Source organism: Acromyrmex echinatior, chromosome 2 (genome assembly GCF_024713525.1).
Source record: "Acromyrmex echinatior isolate Ae372 chromosome 2, ASM2471352v2, whole genome shotgun sequence".
Classification (NCBI taxonomy): Eukaryota; Metazoa; Arthropoda; class Insecta; order Hymenoptera; family Formicidae; genus Acromyrmex; species Acromyrmex echinatior.
This window is the reverse complement of record NC_141853.1, coordinates 19,145,339-19,166,200: the sequence shown is the minus strand read 5'-3', so window position 1 is coordinate 19,166,200 and position 20,862 is coordinate 19,145,339. Positions and strand designations below refer to the sequence as shown.

General features: G+C 34.5%; 1 protein-coding gene across 2 annotated transcripts in view; it reads left to right on the top strand.

Moving 5' to 3' along the window:
• Positions 1 to 20,746, top strand: part of LOC105143536 (Histone gene-specific Epigenetic Repressor in late S phase) — a 132,084-nt gene extending 111,338 nt beyond the window's left edge. For both annotated transcript variants that reach the window (XM_011051921.2, XM_011051920.2), the window contains exons 5-12: positions 2,561 to 2,731; positions 5,063 to 5,198; positions 6,773 to 6,993; positions 8,350 to 8,669; positions 9,363 to 10,886; positions 11,460 to 11,619; positions 11,699 to 11,867; positions 12,411 to 20,746. In XM_011051921.2, coding sequence (XP_011050223.1) covers positions 2,561 to 2,731; positions 5,063 to 5,198; positions 6,773 to 6,993; positions 8,350 to 8,669; positions 9,363 to 10,886; positions 11,460 to 11,619; positions 11,699 to 11,867; positions 12,411 to 12,597 — 2,888 coding nt within the window. In that variant the 3' untranslated portion in view covers positions 12,598 to 20,746. The remainder of the gene's footprint in view (positions 1 to 2,560; positions 2,732 to 5,062; positions 5,199 to 6,772; positions 6,994 to 8,349; positions 8,670 to 9,362; positions 10,887 to 11,459; positions 11,620 to 11,698; positions 11,868 to 12,410) is intronic.
• The last annotated feature ends 116 nt before the right edge of the window (positions 20,747 to 20,862 follow it).

The window sequence follows — 20,862 nt, the reverse complement described above, 5'->3', positions numbered from 1 at the left end:
TATATAAATATTTTTGTAATTAATCAGTCAATGATCACAGAAGTAGCAAATGACGAATTCATAAAATTCTCTTAAATGTTATATCAATTTCTTAAATGTTGTATCAACATTTATTTCTTTAAAATTACCTTTGATTTTATAAATACAATTTTAATTCCGCTACTGTTTACAACCGATTAATAAATTTTACTTTAGACATTGATATTTTTCTTTATCTTAGACCTTGCACGCTAATGTCCGGTAAAGATTCACGAGAAAGTTGGCGTTTTCTCGATTTACGCATTCGCGAATCTTGGTTTTCTACTTAAGCGGAAGGTATGATATTTAACGATATCTGACTGATAAAATTACGCAAGAAAATCGAATATGGACATTATCGACGATCACGTTGCATATACATGTAACGTGTAAATTGACGTTAAACGCAGCATTAAACAGGCATACTGTAATCAGAATTGTAAATTTGTCGTTATTATAAACCGAAATTATAATTAGAGTCGTATGTATAACATCGGCTTATAATAAATACTTTTGTTGCAAATTCAAAAGAATTCTTTACAACTCTAAAATTGTAAAGAATGCTTTTCAATTTGATAACAAAAATATTACAAGCTGAAGTATATCTTTAAATTTTTCATCTACAATTTAATCGCTTGTTTACCAGTTGTGCTATGTCTATATCTTGTTGTCACATTAGAGTAGACGCAGAGCTAATACATATGCTTCTAACGATAATCAATAATCGCAATAATCACAATAATAATAGTAATCACGCTATCGGAATGTAGGTACAAGCTTGAAGCTTTATCATCAAATAATGGATAATCTAACAGTTTATATTATAGAAATATAGGATATTGTAGTATAGAAAATTAGAAAATTTATGAGCTGGTCCACTCGTCATGTATTTATACACGGATAAATTTTTGGTTGAAAATGAACGAATTGTAATAGATTCTGATCACTTCAGTCAGAATTCCGATTAAACATCTGGTTATCTCGATTAGAATTACAATAGATTTAACTACATAATGATTAACTACATTCTGATTTGTCTATTTTTTAGAATTCGAATTAAACCAATCAGACCTTTTTTCCAGTTATCAAAAGATTAAAAAGACAGGCAAGAACGAATCGGTCATGGAGAGCAATTCTTTACGCGCAATAATACAACAAACATCGGTCGAGCTTACAATTAAACACAATAATTAAACAAGACTACGTCAACTGTGGAGAAACAACTCGCATGCTTTGTCCATCACGAGATCCCATCCGCTCAACGCGGCTCCAATCAAATCGCCACGAACGCGCTCGGATGCTGCGCCCATCTCTCCTCGACATGCGTGAGTACGAGCGAGGCGCGTTTAACCTACATAAAGTGGAATCGTGATTGGGTGAAGTAAATGGCGAACGATCTCTTAGGATAATCGATCGATGTGCAAGCACGGTATACTCTTCTCGCGCGGAGAAAGTCGATTTCAGTTCATTTATTTGCAAAAAAAAAAGAGCAGACTATTGTGACGTGTGTGGCTCTAACTCGCGCTTTAGTGCTTTAGTTCTTTACACGCATGATCCTTTAGTGATTTACACGCATGATCCTTTGGCTTCGCGCACGCATGTTAGGTAGTCTCGCGCTGCAAGTTTGAAAAATTTTTTTTTTATTAAGGGCCACCGAATTGATACGGCGCGAATGTTGAAAAATACATAACGCAAAGCTGAGGGATAAATCTGAACGAATGGGAGGATTAGAGAGACTCATCGTGGCTTACTCGCGCTCCCACGATTATGAACTATTGAAGTATAACGCTTTGGTATTATCCTATCAACAGTGTGATTCATGCTACTTTCCTATTAGCACTGTAACACCCTTAACGTATCTAAAACTCTAAAAATCGCGTAGCGTGATTTTTGCAAATCTAAAATCACGGAAATTACATCGGCGTGTGTACAAATCGTACTGATTGATAACGTATGTAGAGATTAAACAAAGATTGAAAAAGTATATATAATAATACGAAAATAAAGCTAAATATTGAAAATCATGAGAAATCATTCTAAATATATATTAAATATTTTGAAAATTAACAACTTATTTTAGATTTGATTTCAAATTGATTTACTCATATGAGGATAATAAAACTTGTATTAAAATATAAATATACGAATCATGTAAACATATGTTCTTTAAAATATCTCACTGAAAAAATTTGCTGAATTTTATTAAATATTTGTTTAAATAGTATTAATGAAATATTTGCTCACGGTAAATAAACATTTATTTAAAATAAAAAATTATATTTAAATAAATATATATAAATAAATATACGTTCACGTTTAATAAGTATTTCGTTAATACTATATTCAAATTTAATAAAATTTAATAAAATTTAGTAAATTTTTTTTCAGTGTTCGCATTACAAAAACTATAAAATATTCACTGTCAAAAATATCTCTTATAACGGAACGGCAAGATCGTACAGTGGTTTACAAGGCAATATTGAAAATTAGAAGTGGAAGACGATCAGTTAAGAAAGTGCAAACGCTGCTCTTTTGTTCACAGGGTATTATCAGCCGGCTGGTCCACTGATACAGCACCCACCACCACCACCACCAACCTTACCACCTATTAAGGGCCCACCTCCGGAACCGACACCCACGCCTCCCCAAAACTCAGAGGGTTCGGACGACCTAGTCGCCACTTCCACAACTTCGGGAGGCACAAGCAGTACGGGTATGTTACTAATAATAATTAATACGTAATAATATTATGATAATTAAAGACACGTTGCAAAAAGAGAATCATCACATTTTCTTTTACAAAAAATTATTTGATATCGAGATTTTTTACCTATTTTTGTATTAACAATTTGATATTTTTTACAATTTATTAACATGTAAAAATTTCCTTAACTTTCTTACACAAAAAGCATCTATTTGTTAAAAAATACTGTTAGGAGCTTGAAGAAAAAATGAATGTCTCTCTTTCTTGCATTCTTCGATATTATAAAATTGAAAAAAATTAGAAATTTAGAATAAAATTTACAGTATCTTTCTACAAATTTTATGATTGCAACAATAATAACTTAAATAATTTAATAATGATATATTGAAGTGATAAAATCTGTTGAGATTAGATATTTTTTTAATTCTTTTAGAACTCTTATTTCTCGCAGAAATCTTTCTTCTTCGATACTAACAAATATATCAATGATATGTTTAAATAAATTTTGATCAGAAAAAGTTTAAAATTATAAGATAATTATATAATTGACGTGTAATTAATGTATATCTTAAGACCATTTCTGCATGTCATTTATCAGACAATTTTGCTATCTCGATTCATCAGATAGATTTGCCGCTTAGGTAAATGTCGTCATACGTCTCGCTAAGGCAATACGTATATCGTATAGATCTATACGGATCTCGCATTTACATTAATGATTTTATCGTGCAATACTTAACATGGTTATCTATACTAGAAATGCATTAATGAATAGCCGTGCAGGTGCATATTAAGATTAAATATAGTAGTGCATGAAGGAAAAAAAATCATAGCTTTCGACCTTTCATTTCTTCGTTTTCTTTTATTTCACTATAATTTTTTTTTTCGCGTTCTATATTCCGTCAGCAATTTTTAGATTCTTTTTTCGTGAATTTCCGCGAAACGAATCGCGTTACCAAAATTTATGAAAATTCGCTGACGGTGAAAACGGGATCCCTTGTGTGACGCAGATCTTAATGGAAATTCTTTCTTCTACGTGTCAGAAATGGATTATGAATATGTTATATAAAAGCGGCACGCCGCATTATCATAGAAAAAGTGATGTGCATTAGCCGTTTTTAAGTAGGACAAAAACGTCGCGTCGGTTTGAGATTAAACCACGAGAGCGTATATTCTCCTGCGTTTTTTATGCGTGCAAATGGTATATCGCACTACGATATTAACGTATTATAAGCGACTCTAAATCATGCGATGCATTGACGTGAGCGCAGGGCTAATAGCGCGAGCACTCACGGGCTTAATTGGATGCAGATATCAGCCTCTTCGATAATATAGCGCTTGCTACCTTCGAGCGCTATATCAAGATCTCAAGTATATAGCTTGCCGGTACAAAGATTTGTCCTTCGGTACTGATAATTGGTACTATCGCCGTCAAATATATGTAAACTTGAATGATCTTTCTTTAAATAGAACTTGTACTTTCGGCAAATTATACATATAACTAAATTATATGAAATAAATTTTATCATAGAATTTTAATCACATGCCTTATTACTTCATTAGATACCAAAACAGCTATTTGCCTGACATCATCTTAATTATTTATTCTTTCTTTTGGAGATTCATCTTTTGTGATATTTATAAATATAATATTTTCTTTTAACAAGTAACGCGGACAAATTATTCAGCGATATCCCTTAAGAGGATTCTAAACTAAAGACCGAATTCCGATGGGATTGCTGTTTGGAGTCAATGGGATATACACACATGCATGTACGATTTACGTGATATTAATACTATACTGTTACATCAATACTACATACATAATTATAATATAAATTTTTATAGAGAATTTTCGTATCGAACTATAAATGTCTAATTTGGAAATCTTGAAGTTGTTTCTCTTCGTATAATCTATTATTATAATAGTTTGCCTTTAATTTCGTAAGTCTAAATTGTAGAACTTTTAATTGTATCAAGCAAATCTTGACAGTTCTATATACACGTCATATTCAATTAAGAAATGATAAAGATCTCAATTTCAAACATTTTGTTTCTGGCATAAATTTCACGCTACAGATTAGTATTAATGCGCATATTTTAATTCTAAAAAAAGGATTTTTTAATCTGTAACATATGCGATCCTTTACGAAAATCATATTATATTTAACTATTGTGTTTAATCATTTAGTTCCAAAATAGTCGGCTTTAGGATCCCCTTAACGAAGTGGACCATCGTAACTGTTAAACAAATATTTAAAGTTTATTTGTCATTTTATGAAATCAATCGTACATTCAATGGGGATACGCATAGGATGAATAAATGGTCGTTTGTTACAGGTGGAGGTTTTTATAGGACATATTGTCCGCAGTACTACGGCACGCCGCAGTATCCGGATCTGTGTTATCCGCCGACGTATCCTCATCCTCACCCTCATCCGCCGCATTTCTACAAATACCCGCCCACTTACAGGAGGTAAAAGATTTATTCACGTTCGGCGCTTTGCATGATGACGCGAGAATAAGGAAGTTGAGAGATACCACTTTGAAGAATGGCATATGCGCCGTTCCGTTGTTGCAGTAACATTATCGAGAATCTGTTTTCGTCAAGTATGACGCGTTAATCCTAAAGATAATTATTACATAATGCTGGTAACAACATTGTTGCGTTAGAGCGTTATATTGGCTTTTTAGACACCAAACTAATCTCCATTTTTGGTAAATTTTTTAGAGCATTTGATTAACTTGTTATTTTATCAGGTCTACTTTTTATTTCATGAAATTGATCAGTTTGATTTCTGAAAGGCTCATATATGAAAAGTGATAGTTATTCTATTAAACGTTATTAAGCGCCATCATGTTTTTCTTCCGTGATGATAACTCAACTTCTTTGAATAAGTGTTTGTAGAATTGATAAATGTTCATAACGCTATTTATAAATATTGAATTGCACAGTATGTACAATAAATCAAACGCGATTGTTGTACCTATTATATTAAACATTAACGTTGGTAATCATTTTGTACGAAAATTATTTTTGCTCATCTTTATAATCATAATCATATGCGATTTTAAACTAGCTTTGACAAAAGAGATAAAGATAGTAGGAAAGTAGCACATAAAATTTTAGTTTTAGCGTATTTTTAATCTCTCTTTCTTACGAAATAAATTGGTTACATGTACATGTAATATTGACAAAACCATTCCATAGTATTGCGAGCTGCATTATCCAAATTGTTTGAGAACGTGTATAAAATAGCATGTAAATTTAGTACTTTTGTTTCACTTACACACGATATTTGCACATTGTTATTTTGTTAAATATTGTTATAATATTCGTCAGTTTTAGTAATAAACATCTGCAAACGTTTTAGTAATAAATAGAATATCTTGTCGCATTGCAATACATTTAGGTCACAGATGGTGCTAACTTTCCGAAACCGTCGTTATCTCGTTTTTAATGGAGAAGTGAAAGCTGCAACTAGACCGTAGTAAAGTTGGTTTTTGCTGCAAAAGTCGCGGAAATTAAGTAGCAAATTTTTAACATGCACAGTAACTTTTTAATTATTTGTTATTGGCTTATAAAGATATTTTAATATTATATGTTTTCGAAACTAAATCACGAATTTTAAAAATAAATGTATGTATTGGAATTCAATTAAAGATAATTTGATTTGAGATAAATTGATTTGTAAAAAAATCCGTACAGCTGTATCTCTTCCAATCGAATCTGATATTATTAGTGCCACGATATTTTCGTCACGGAAAAGTTTGTTCCAAATCGATTGAAGAATTATGTATCGATCATGAGAATTATGCGACGACCTGAATATTTCTTTCGACTATAGATTTAGAATTCTTGCAACGATGGCTCAAGTTTGTTGAATCCGTATATGTCTTGGTGCATGTCAAGGTCTCCCTCTGGTAACTTTCATCTCGTTATCTGCAGATAATAAGAACCGATATGAACAAACCGGATATTCGACGCACACGAATATTCATATTTGCTTGGATTGTCAACGCATTTCGTAAAGGAGGGTATCTTTTCAGGCAATACTATGGCTATCAAGAGTCCGGTGGGGGTGGTGGACCGCCGCCAGGCAGCGGTGCCGCCGGAGGTGGTCCTGGAGTCGTTGATTACCAGCCACCTCCGCCACCGCCTGGCGAATATCCGCTACCCTATTACGGGGGATATCCTCCGCCCCCCCATCCGCCGCCGCCACCTCCGAATCCGGCATATCTGCATTCTCAGGGAAGACCTTTCGTAGACCGTAAGTATCATCATTTACTAAAAGAGAACTACGTGACGTTCCGCAAGGACAGAAATTCTATCTCGTTCTCTTCCCGTCTCTCCTGTTCCTCCTTCTCCTACTTTTACTTAGAATTTTTGAAATTTATTTAATTAGAAAATCACACCGACAAATTTGATACGATATTAATTGATATGTATTTTCCCGACACAAATTTTCAAACTTCTGAGTTTAATAAAATTTAAATACGTATATATTAACAAGTTGACATACCCTCTTCTTTTATTTTGAAAAATCAATTTTTATAACAAAGTAGACAGAAATGTATCCGTATTTTTTAATTGTTCTTTGAGATATACAACTTTATTGCAATTCTAATATAAATTATTGTATTATTTATTAAAAATTGTTGTTCGTATCTCTTGAAAAGGATGTTATTTTTTCGCATCTTAATAAAATAATACTGCATCCAATTGATGATCAAATTATTTATCAGCTAGAAAATTTTTAGAATTCTAATTAATTTATTCTAATTTAGAAGTTTAGAAGTTTTTTTATTCACAGTCAAGACTATTAATTCCTAGTTTTTCAAAATGGCTGAACAAGGTCGTTTTGATCATTATAAATTATTCTACATATTAATTAATCATTGCACCACGTGTAGTGTTATACATAATCAAAAATTACTTGTCATTTTTTTCCTATCGTTTATCATACCAAAGAAAAGAATAAAAAAGTCTATATCTCTTTCGCTGATAAACAAAAAATTAATAACATTTGCAGTAAGTCAACCACATTTATCATCCAAATATTCTTGATATAGTTAAATATATCAACATATTTCTTTGCAACTATATAAAAATCTTCTATTTATCTATTATATTCCATTTCTATATTTATATATAATGTATATCCATTTATATTTTGCATAAGTCGCCACTGCTCTTACTCATATCGTTAACTAAAAACATAAGAGTTAATAATTTAAGAAAATGTATTAGAGATTCAAATTTAGTTTATTATTTACTAAATGCATACTTCAATATTTATTTAAGACACTATTTATTATACTTTGGAATTAACCATAGAAATAGATTGATTTATGTTTCGATATTGGAAGTTAAAAATAATAAATTATTTAATTCAAGAGATTGGGTCACTAATTTTTTTTATTTTTTCTGACTTCTGCGATGTAAATGCTGAAATAAATGCTAGTTAGTATCCTATAGAGTTCTACTTTGAGAAATAATACTAATTCGAATTAATACGAGCTGAATTCAAATTGAGTTAAATTTTGTGTGTTTAATCGTAAAGCATCGCGAGCTTTCTTATCCGACAGAAACGATACGCCATTTACGGATCCCGTTTGTGCCGCAGCCTTTCAGGGTTGTCCATGCCCGATGCAATCGTGTCCAAAAAACGCGGATACTGGGGCCCTTATTGGTAATGGTAAGGGAGCGCCAGTGGTATCGGGGCCCGGTCTGTCATTGCCACCCAGTGCTATGGTAGGTCCGCCCTCGCCGGCGAGGGGGCTAGCCGGGCTAGCTCCCCCTCCCGGTGCCAATGCCTGGGATACGGATCGCGTCCAAATCAACACTCATCGCAACCTAAATCAGAACCAACCCCCCTCGGTCCCGCCGTCACACAATCTAGTCGGTGGACATAGTCGCCTTCAAAACCAAGACTGTAGGAATAAGGTATGTGTTTCATTGTTCTTACACTTGATCAACTTGATCATTTTGATGATCATCTCCGATTTCTTGATTTCCGGCCGATCCTGAAGCAAAACGTGCAGATAAAAAAAAGACACGTGCATTTAAATATAATTGCATTTGATGACAATATTTAGCGAAATATGCGCTATGCAAATACATTTGTATTTTTGCTCTAACGATTAAAAATTTTTATATTGAATATTTTGTGATAATACTACGTTGGAAACGAAATATCTGCAAATACAATTGCAATTAAACAAGACTAATATATTATTTTATTTGTTCCTGAAACTCTTTTTTTGATATGATAAATAATTTTTTATTTTCTTCATAATGATACTTGGCAACAAAAAAAATATTATTTTGAAAATAGTACTCTAATATGGGTGTATAAATATTTAGATTTTATATTTTGTATACAATTCTGTCAGTCTGAATAACTTGTTTGAATTCAATAAATTTATCGGATATTTCGATTATATGAAGAGAAAATCAAACATTTTATTTTCATCTCGATATTATATTGTAACTAAAAATAATAAAAATAACGATTAAATCAAAAGGCCGCAAAAGTCTGTTTTTTCAAAAGCTCACAGATTTGTTGCGCGATTGTGTCAGAATCATGCACGTGTAACCGGTGTAACCCGATGAATTTCCTTTCTGCCACCCCCGCAGGACGAGCAAAATTGTACGGAGGATACATTGAGGAAATGCGGTTGTCAGAACGCGTGTACGTCCACTTGCGAGGTCAAGATGGAAACGCTATCGCCCACTGAGAAACTGTCCGTGACAGCGAGCTGTCCCAGCAGCAAGTATCACAATTTCAAGTTGGAGAACAACAATGTCAAATGCGAATCCTGCAGTATGGAGATTGACGGGTTGCCGTGCGTCGCCAATTGCAACGTCGTCAAGTGCGAGTCGGATTACAAGTGCGATATCATGAAGTGCGAGCAGTGCATGAAGGAGGGACAGATAGCGATATTGGAGATGGATAAGGATTCTGGTATCGTGCTGGACGACAAGCTCGACGGCGATCCTGACGTGAAAGAGGAACTGGACGTAGTGGTGATCGACAGCGATGAGAACTGGAAAAAGCCTGATTACGAGTCGACCGTACAAGAGACCGTTGATGATAAGGAAGAGGAAGAGGAGGAAGAGGATGAGGGTGAAATGGAGGAGGAAGTCATGCAGGGATCGATTGCGACCAAGGTCGAAGCTGAAACTGAGGAACAGCCCAAGTGCCAAAAGGTGACGAGGAGGAAGCTTTCGCTGGATAGTTTATCGGATAATAGAAAAAAGAGAAAACTTAGTAAAAGGGCTTTATCGGTGGGCTCGTCCCAAGATGCGAGTAACGAGGAATTGACCAATGTCATTGCGATCGAGCCACTACCTAATAAAGCCGATAGCGTAAGAACGGAAACGACTACCTCGAAAAAGAAGCAAACTAAGAAGGACGTAGGATCTCGAGGCCAAAAGCGCAAAGCGGAGACGCCGAGTGCAAATGAGAGCGCAACTAAAAAGGTAAAGAGCGGCAAACAGAGCATCGTGAATTGCTTAAAACGAACCGCCAGCGATATTTCGATAATGGAAACTATCAACGACGTGATACAGCAGAGTCTACAGATGACGCAGAGGAAAGATCGCAAAAGCAAGAATTGTGAACGCGTCGAAAAGAAGAAGAAGAACGTCAAAGAGGAATCATTGCCGACGACGAAGAAGCCTGCGAAGAAAATTGATCAAGTGAAGGAGCAGACTATTGAAAAAGTGTCAAAGGCTGTTTCGAAGAATGGTCAAGCCAAAAGTAAAACGGACGCGAAGCCGAAACTGAAGGCTTCTCAAGATGCTAAGGTCAAGGTTTGTAAAAGCAAAATTAGTAAAACCGTGGAGACGAAAGCGCAGGATATAAAGTCTAAGTCGCAGGATTCAAAAGCGCGGGACAGTTCGAAGAAGCGTGATATCTTGTCCAAGACCAAAGCGAGTGATGTGAGTGAAGATCCGAAAAAGTCAGTTGTAATTAAGAAGAAGCGAAAGACAGCAGTAAAGAAGGTGGCAAACGCCAAGAAGTCGGGCTGTAAAGTGGAGAATTCCTCGCTTGGAAATGAGAGTCTGACGTTAACGAGAAAAACGTTCCTGAAACCGAAGTGGAACAATGGATGGAGCTGGGAGGGGGAGCCCTTTGAAGCCAAAGTTTATCTAACGGTAAGAATAATTAAACCTTGATACTTCTAGTCTGAAGATTTTATTCAAACCTTGGTATTAATTGAGGAACCAGATTCCTATTATCACAACATAGCAGTAATTAGATAAGAGAAAATTTTATTGTACTGTAAAACAAAATAAGATTTTTTATTTTTTTATTATAACTTGCCTTTATTATATTATATATATATATATCGATACGTTTAGAACAATATAATTGATTTAAAATTTAAACACGATTTCTACATAGCTTTATAGAAATGTGTAAAGAAAAATTCGAGCTGTCGATATAATTATAATTGTCTTTTTAAAAAAGATATGCAAATTTTGCGTAATTTACTGAACAATGTTATTTGATTAAATTAATATAAGGATTAAATGTACGCGCCGTTCATTTCAAAATAATTCAAAATAATTTTGATTCACGTCTGAGTTTGCTACAATTACAAATGGATCCGCATGTTTTACATGGAACTTTGTATAATGATATGATATGTTAGCCATTATTTGTTAGTAAGTTAAATAATGATCCGCTGATAGAATCTGATAGAATTTTGAAATGTATCGTTTTAGAATGAAGAAACAGCCATACGTCGATGTTACGCGAGTATGAATCACGAGAGCGGTGACGTATTGCGGCCTCGGGACTGCGTATTGCTGAGGAGTGGTACGCGAAAGGGTGATTTGCCGTATGTAGCGAAGATTGCGGCGCTGTGGGAGAATCCAGACGACGGTAGATATCCTCGATCGTGAGAAATGCAGAAACTCTCCTTTAGATTTAATGAATTAATATCATGATATTCTGCTTTTAGGCGAAATGATGTTCTCGTTGCTGTGGTACTACAGACCTGAGCACACAGAACAGGGACGGACGCCACACGATAGCGAAGACGAGGTATTTGCTTCGCGTCATCGGGATGCAAACAGTGTCGCTTGCATAGAAGACAAATGTTATATCCTGACGTTTAACGAATACTGTCGGTAAGTAACTTTCTCCACTGTGATATAATGCAATTTAATTTAGTATATATTATTTATCATTCCCTGACTACAAGTCGTAACATACATTGATATTAATGACAACCTCGTAGTTTTTTATTTAAAAATATTTTAACTCCTTTCAATCCCTCCATCAATCTCATTATAAACAAATATATTGGATGAAGTTCAGGATCGTTTTTATTAATCGGCTCCACTCCATACATAGAGTTACACTTATTCTAAATTTGGTTTAATATGTTTCACGAATATAGATTTTTTAAAAAAAGCTTTGAATATTTTGTATAGATTATTAATTTATTTGTGTAAACTTAATGACAAATTATATTCATAATTGATCGTCAATTTATGTAAAAGCTTTTTTCGAGCTTTATAATGTACATTTTTTAAATTTCTCTAATAATAAAACTAATATAGAAGCATGGAAACTTTTATTGAAGTTAATATTGAAAAATATAAATTTTTTTTTTCTTTTAACCAAGGATCGGATTATCTATATTGCTACATATCGTTTTTATGTTATAGATATCGTAAAAACTTACGGAGGATCGAAGAGGGCTTAGAAAATCCTGGCTTGATAGTTCCGCCAGGGGACCAAGTGTATCCAAGAGAGAATCGGCAGCCTCCTATACCAGTACCATCAGACATGGTGCTTTTCTGCCGACGTGTTTACGACTATCGCGGGAAGAAACTCGTGAAGAACCCTGGATGACTCGAATTCTTGTAAGATGCAAACCGAGGAAGCTTAGGTCACACATTGAAACTGGCCGCAGGTCTCCTTTCAAGCGTAATTACGCTGTTGATCGATTTATCTTGATTTCGAGGGGTGACGAGATCCAATTGTTTTTGTAGCGAATTATCGATTCCGAATACACACACACACACACACACACACACACATCCTCTACTTTTCCTACTTTCCATTACGTTGCGTTTTATCCATTTGCTCCTAGAAGAACAGTTTTCATATAGAGAAACATTCGATTCTACTCAAAATTATTAAGAGAAAGTGAAAAAAGTAGATAAGTGCGCGAATGTTTCAAAAACAATTGGATCCTTCTATCTTTATATATAAACGTAGAAAGATTTTTAAAACATTGCATCAAGGAAGACTCGCAGAAAAAAAAGAATGGCACCTCATGTATATCCTCGAGTATACTGTAAAACTACTTTTATCGCGTTGCTTATATTAATCGGTCTTTCTATTCTGCTCTTCTGCGATAGCACAGAAATCATGATGAATCGTTCATTAATTCTGGTGATAAATGTTGCATGGAATTCATGTCGGCGGATCGGGCACGAGAAAGCGCGCCGAATGTTCGGCCAAAACATATAGATCAATTACACGTTCCGAACGATATTTTTCCATGGATGGCATTATCCGCATGTTCCTCTCGCGGGCGATTGCGAACTTCCGCCCCCGTGCTCTCCATTTTCCGCCGGCATGAATGAAAGCAACGTACAATCTCGATAACGTGTATAAGATGTTTCTAGGCGAGTTAGTGGAATTTGACAATTTTATAGAGAGAATCATATTTTTTGTGAGATAGCATTTTACACAACATTTAAACGGATATTTTTCACATAGGAGATAACAAATGCGCGACGCCATAATGTCGTGCGTTACAGCGCCTTAACTTGAAGGGAACCTACGAACAGTTTCAAAGATAAGGAATCAAAAGCAGGGACGACATTGCGATTATTTAGCGAGAACAGCGTTATGTATATGTATAAGTGCTCTACCGAACTCTCTGATTAGGCTCGAACGCCTGATACGGAGAGCGAACATCAAGCGTGTGCAACATTACACTTCCATTGTCCCATAATGTGTTTGCATCTGTTTCGGGGACGCGACTTCTCCCCAAAATCCGACCCGCGCACATATGTCATCTTCGTAAACGTAATCATTGTAATGTAAAATGCATTTTTACGACAGTGTCGAAGACAAAATGTTTCAAAACTGGAAATGGCTTGATTTATGTCGAAGAATTTAATTTACGCTTGCAGGACATCCATTTTTTAACAATATCTTTCATAAATCTTGAACATTTTGGCACAAGATTTTTTTTTAAGTTTCTAATTATTCTCAGAAATCTGTTGTTAATGAATGTCATGTAGTACTCGTAAAACATTTTGCATTCCGATTTAAAACAAGTATTGACATAAAATTATATTTTTTACATATGTTTAATATTATAAATGACCAGTTTGACGAAAAGATTCGTGAATCAAGCCATTTCTATCTAATAGGCCGTATCTATATTTAATAAAGAGATCTTTTTTGCTCGTTTTTTTAATACAATAATGACTCTTCAGAAATATAGGAGGCACAGACTTTAATTGCCAGGGACGTTTGTGTTTTGACCTGTCACGCACCGCGAGTCGCGCTTCTACGTGCAGTTTTGATTTATACGTATACATACATGCATATGTGCATACATACATACATATATACACACACACACACACACACAGACACACGTGTGTATGTGTATGTGTATGTGTGTATGTATGTGTATATGTATGTATTTATATGTATATGTATTATTCTTTTTATTTTTATTCATAACGATCTCTAAGATCTATAATGAGAGAGAATTGTAGTTGTATATTATCGCTTATAACTATATATATAATTTTGATTCATAAAGAATTCACATATTAGCGATTAGTCAGTACTCGCGGTAGAATGCCAAAAACAACCAAACATATTCACGAACATATGAGAAACTTTTTTTAAATACAGATCATTAATATTATCGCGACGTACCAAAATTTATCATGAAATCATCAATAAGTAATTTCTATGAGAATTCCTCGAATTATATTAATTTTATTTACATTTGTTGAGCGTAGCGGGCGCTTTGTTGGAAATCATATTATTTAAAATTAATATATTGATATGGTTATTATATTTAATATCTAATATATTGGATATAGATATTAAGTTATTTTGCGAGAGTATGGTAAGGAAATAAACGAGTAGAAGAGAGCGCGCGCGTGTTTATGGCTGTATGGATGTGTATGCATGAAAGGAAAACGAAAGAAAAGAGGGGATAAACGACGAGCATTGTTATAGATAAGCGAGTAAATCGAAAATATGATAGAAAGAAAGGTGAGAGAGTGAGAGGAGGAACGATGATGACATGTTTATGAGAATTTTCGCGATACCAAAACATTCTTTCACGTGCAAAATCTTTTTCTTGCGATTCGAAATGCGTCTCATAATGTATCCGGATAGTCCTCGATGAGATGCGCTCGACGTATTTCATAAGGAATCGACTTAGTCTTACGTAAAACATCGTGAAAACAAATGTGTGGATTTCAACGAACGCCGCTTCAATCGAGTGCTGAAAAATGCTCCGAGTCCTTACACAACGCACTTCTTCTTACCTCCGTGTGCACATATCGGGACCGAGAGGGATAGACGCCCCGTCAACGTCTAACACGAAAATTCCAAAGAGATAACGCTCCGCAAGGGGTACGAATCGCGGCGCTCGTCAGTAATCCACCAGATTCTTGCGTAATCTTTTTATATAGATAGTTTTATATTCCTTTATAACGCGCAAAGAGGAGAAAAGAGAAAAGGGATGGTTTTTTCTACAGGGAAGAAAATGGTAGCGAGTACGGGGAGAAAAGGTGATACAAGCGGAACAATAAAATGTCGGAAAAATATCAAGAAGAGAGCAGAAGATTGAGAGAAAACGAGGAAAGTTATACACTTGTGGGTGACTGTGTAGTATCACCGAAGCGAAGCGTACTCGTGGGATCACTGAAATGAAACAGGCGGACGGATCGTCTGTGTAAATATTGTGTATTCGCATATGTGTAATACCTAAATGAAAAAGAGAAAAGAAAGAAAGAGGCGAAGAGAAAGAGAGAGAGAGAGAGAGCGAGAGAGAGAGAGAGAGAGAGCGAGAGAGAGAGAGAGAGAGAGAGAGAGAGAGAGAGAGAGAGAGAGAAGTGCGGCTCCGTCGAGCCGCGTGCGCGCACGGTGCGGTTGTAATTTTCAGGAACTTACCTACCTAACGACGGTTAACATGGGAACATTGCACACACAATGCATATCCTCTGTTCATTTTACGTAGCCGACGAACTTTTTCCATCAAGAGCGTGAGCAGTGAGACCTTTTAGTCGTTTGTAAGGGCTCGCGTGGTGCGCGAGGCTTGCGCTGCCTCTACTCCCCGCCCGCCCTGCACCCTCCTTGCATCCGCTTTAATCAAAATGCAACAAGTGTCGGCCGTGCGCGCTCAACGAGATCGGGTACGTCGTACAGTCGCGCCGTTGTCATATCGCTTGCTACGCCGATTACGAGCGTGACGTGCAAATGATTTGACTCATATTGAGTCAAACTGTATTTATTCGTCATGTTAATTCTTAACTGTTAAGGCGTAAAGGGATCATGTATTATGAGATAATTAATAACTCATACCTCGATAATAAGAGGAAAAAATATTAATATTTTTATTACTTTTTAGTGTTTATGTGAAAAATAGTGATCTTTTTATTTATATATTATACATGTGAATGCGTATTTATATACGTAGTTGTTTTTCAAAATAAAATATTAATAGAAAGATGAGGTCAGTTAATTTTCTGACTCGATTTCGTTATAGATTCTAATTTTACTTAAATAAATAAGAGTCAGCCCAGATAATACAAACACATCTAAAAAAACATCATGAAAGATGAGATGTTTGAGACTCATTGAGACGTTTTGTAAATTCTTGTATTATTTGAGGCAGACAAAAGAAACATAATCGACTTCCCCGCGATCTATTAGAAACATTTAATAAATATTTATTAAATATTTATTAAATCATTGATTATTGACGTTACACAAGCAAAGATGCTACCACAGTGAAGAATATAGATAAATTAGTGTTAAAGATTTAGCAATTAATTGTATGTAAGATCATTTAAGACTATTGATATACCGACAAAAGATTGAAACCGCAATATTTCTGACATTTATGATTGAACAATATTGTAAAAAAAGAGTATCTCATTGTTGACGTATTTTCTAGCGTGCGGACCGCGATTGTTACCCGATCTCGAGAACGCGACCGCTATTTACGAACGATCAATCCGATGAAGTTTCATTGCGCGGTGTTACGCGGTTTGCCGTGAGGATGCTCGATTCCTTCTGGTTTATTTGTCGGAACAGGAGACGCGCGATTGTAATTGTACTTGTAGGCGGTGCCTCGTTCTCGTAACTGCGAGACTTGTATATCCTCCTACATCTTATGATTTTTTTAAATTTATGTAAACGTATTTAATATATCGCAATATATTAATGCATACGACATCATTGAATATATGTATTTTGAGATCATTGATAACTTTTATATTTTTGAAGATAAGTTTAGCAGCACTTAACACACTAAAAAAAATGTCATCAAAATCTGCTCATTTTATTCACGCTTATTCACGAGCGAAAGGAATAATTTTATATAAGCATTTTTATAATAATTTTTGTTTGTATCATTATAAAACTTATACACATTTCTCTGTATTTTCTCTTATATCAATATGTTTAATACATATTTCTAATTTATATTTTCTAAGAGTATTTCACGATACATTGAAATATCAAATAAAATTTCAATGTATCTGTAAATGCAAATGTAAATTGTATATTGCATTATACATTCATATTATATTGCATAATTTTATTGCTCGGCTTAGAATAACATAAAGCTTAAGGGAGGAAATTTGTGTAACCGGTTCAAAGAATTGAAAAAGTTTTTTGCTTCAACAAATTTTAAAGAACGAAACACGAGATTTTAAAATTGATAGAAATATTGAAAGATATTTAGTTACACATATTAACTTAGTATAAAATGTTTTCCCTAAAACACATAAATAGATTAATGCTTTACGTAATCTATCAGATTGCACATTTAAATAAATACGTATTTAAATTAACATAATCTCTTTCTCTCCCTGGTTATTGATTAAATGACAAGCCAAGCCATAAGATTAAAATGAAAAACCAATGTCTTTATTGTTTTTCTTTTAAAAAATTGTCTACATACAATTTTTAGTTTATCATTTGAGAGAATGTTGTTTACATAAATGATAATTTTTCGTGTAGACACAATCGATTTTTCGGTGTAGCTACCACTATTTTTATTCGTTTCCAGTATTATACTTGTATCAGTTATCATATTTAATTATATCGGAAAAAGCGCGCAAGACTCGCAGGCAGATTATGTCCTTTGAAGAAGCGAGGCACGCCTAGGAATTGCATGCTTGTAATTGTATATCGTTACAGAGCGTTCTTGAGCCGAGAATTGTTGGCAGAAATAAACAAGAAGTCTAATTTACCAAGTGTCTTACTGTAAAGTATCTACTCTGATTATACCAATAAATGATGGATACGGGTTCGCAGTATGAAGGCAGAAGTGTCAAGTGATTCGACGTTAGCTATACGAACTCTGGAAGTCGAAACGTTCGAAAATATCAGTTTTCGAGAACCTATATCTATTTGTATCGTCATTACTATAAGAAAAAGGAAGATTGTGTCCTATGATAAAAATTTACTCCTACTCTTATGCACAACTCTTATCGTGAAAAAGCCAAAGTATTAACTTATTTTTATGACTTTGAGAAATTTGCGATAATGCTATTCTTCTGTTTATCGCGTAGATTGAGAGATATTCTTATATTGTTTATGCTTGCTACGATTAATTATTCATCTTTTCGTCTTTTTAAAATTATATGTAACCTTATTTTGGAAACCATTTTCTGCATTTAACTTTCATTGACAATTTTCAAGCACATGAATTTTGTATACTACATGTTAGATAAGCAATGCAAATTGCAAATTTGTTTTTGCATTCAAGCTTCTGAGAAAAAATGAATGAATGTACTTTATATTTAAAAAAAAAAAAATCCGCTTCTATCTTAAGAAACGCTAAGACTCTGGCGTTAAATATTTTTCCGCTTGAAATTAGTATCGATTAGGGATTGTTTGGATAAATGCGAACGGCAAACTGAGCGGCAACGCCACATACAGAAGCATACAAATACAATAAAAAGAAAGAGAGAAAGAGAAAGAGGTATTATTTCTACACGAAAGCTGAGATAAAAGTATATATAAATAATATATATATATATGACAAAGTATATATATATATATATAAATATATATATATTTAGGTAATTAGAATAAAAAATATATATGTATATGATTGAGAAAAAATGAATAATTATAAATATGACGTACACTTACACATACACCGACTCGTACACCGCATACAATCGCATCACTTAACATACATACAACTTACACAGTACAGAGCAATACGTGATACTTCTGTGGAGGACAGGGAACAAGAAAATAATACAAGTGCCAGGAAGCATTCCTAGGAAACTCGTTGTTTTACCGTCTAATGTTTTTCTTTCTTTTTATCCTCGAAACGGATGCGTATCTCTATTAGCGAGGAAAATGCCTCGCGATCCATAGGATCGTTCCTATGCTGTCTATATCTAAATCTATTGAAGCTGAGCGACGAATTACGCGACTCGTGTAGATGTAATTAGTATCATTTCTCGAGTGGAGAACCGCGATAGTGTCAAGCGTATTGCTGAAGAAAATACCGCGTTTTTTTTTTCATTTTTTTTAGAAAAATTGAACTCTGCATGCATTTCCAAAAGTGTCCTAATCAGTTTGATTATAAAGAAATAGCGAGTGTTCCGATATTTTTTATAGCAAAAAGTTGGTCAATGAATTCGCAAATTAAGCGAAGTATAAATATTTTACTTAGGTACTTTTAACTAAAATATCATAAATAAATTTGAATAAAATTTATATATACGTACATGATTGGTTTACATTTTTATATCAGCTTTTAAATAAAAAGACAAGTTTCCGTCGAATGCGAACTTATATTATTATATTCCAGATGTTTAATATAAGTCGCAATATTACACTATATTATACATATATCTAACAATATGCATATAATTTGCAGAGACAGCGCTATTCACTAATTTAATTTTATTAATGTAATTAACATGAAACTTCTCTCGATAGTTTCTTGTATATGTTAGATAAATAAAAGATAAGAAAAGCAATGATAATTACAAAAGATTGACAACATCAATCAATATTTTTCAATGTATTTTATTCTTTAAGTAACACTGAGTAGTGAGCAAAAATTAAGTGAATCGTATTCGTATCCAAAAAGCTTGACACTTCGCGCATTTTCGCTCTCGGATTCGACGAGAACTAAACTCATAACGTGTAACTCGTCTCCATCTCGTATGAGAAAACATTAGCGGAGTCCCTTTGGAAGTTTTAGAAGTGATTCCCACTGTTTAATCGTCGCGCGACCATGATTCTCTACACGTAACACGAAAAATAAAATAAACGTTTCACCGGCAGTCGAGTGCTTCCTCGAGAGGTGTCACGCGTTACTTTCAACGGTATATTTCGTACAAATACTATACTACTTTTAGACGTAATTTGTAAGCTTCGTAGAGTGAAAAAAAGGGAATTAAGCGACACGAATGGATCACGTGGCGCGGACGAGCGCGATTTTCACGCGAGAGGAAGCGGTAACTTTCGCTTCTCTCTTTCATGAAAGAAAGGAAAGAAAACAAAGTTATCACTACGGCATATCGTACGTGTTCTCGCACGCGTATATTCGACCGGATTTTTGTTCTCGTTGCACACGCTCGTCCCGTCGCGGATCCGCGTTTTAGAACCGCAATGTGTTTTTCACAGACAACCGACGTAAATATCTCGCGACCAAGCGCAGAAATCGTAAACGACGTGGTAGGCGCACGTCGTTGTCTTGTAACATTGTAAATTACTATAAAATGGCGAACGTTTAATAAATTATTTGATCAAATTCGCCGGACGTCTCTTTATCGCCCCATATTTTTCTCCTTTTGTCCTTTCCACGTTATCGAACGAAAGAAATGTAAATTCTTTAGTTGCGATATTTAAGTCGGTCAACATGTCAAC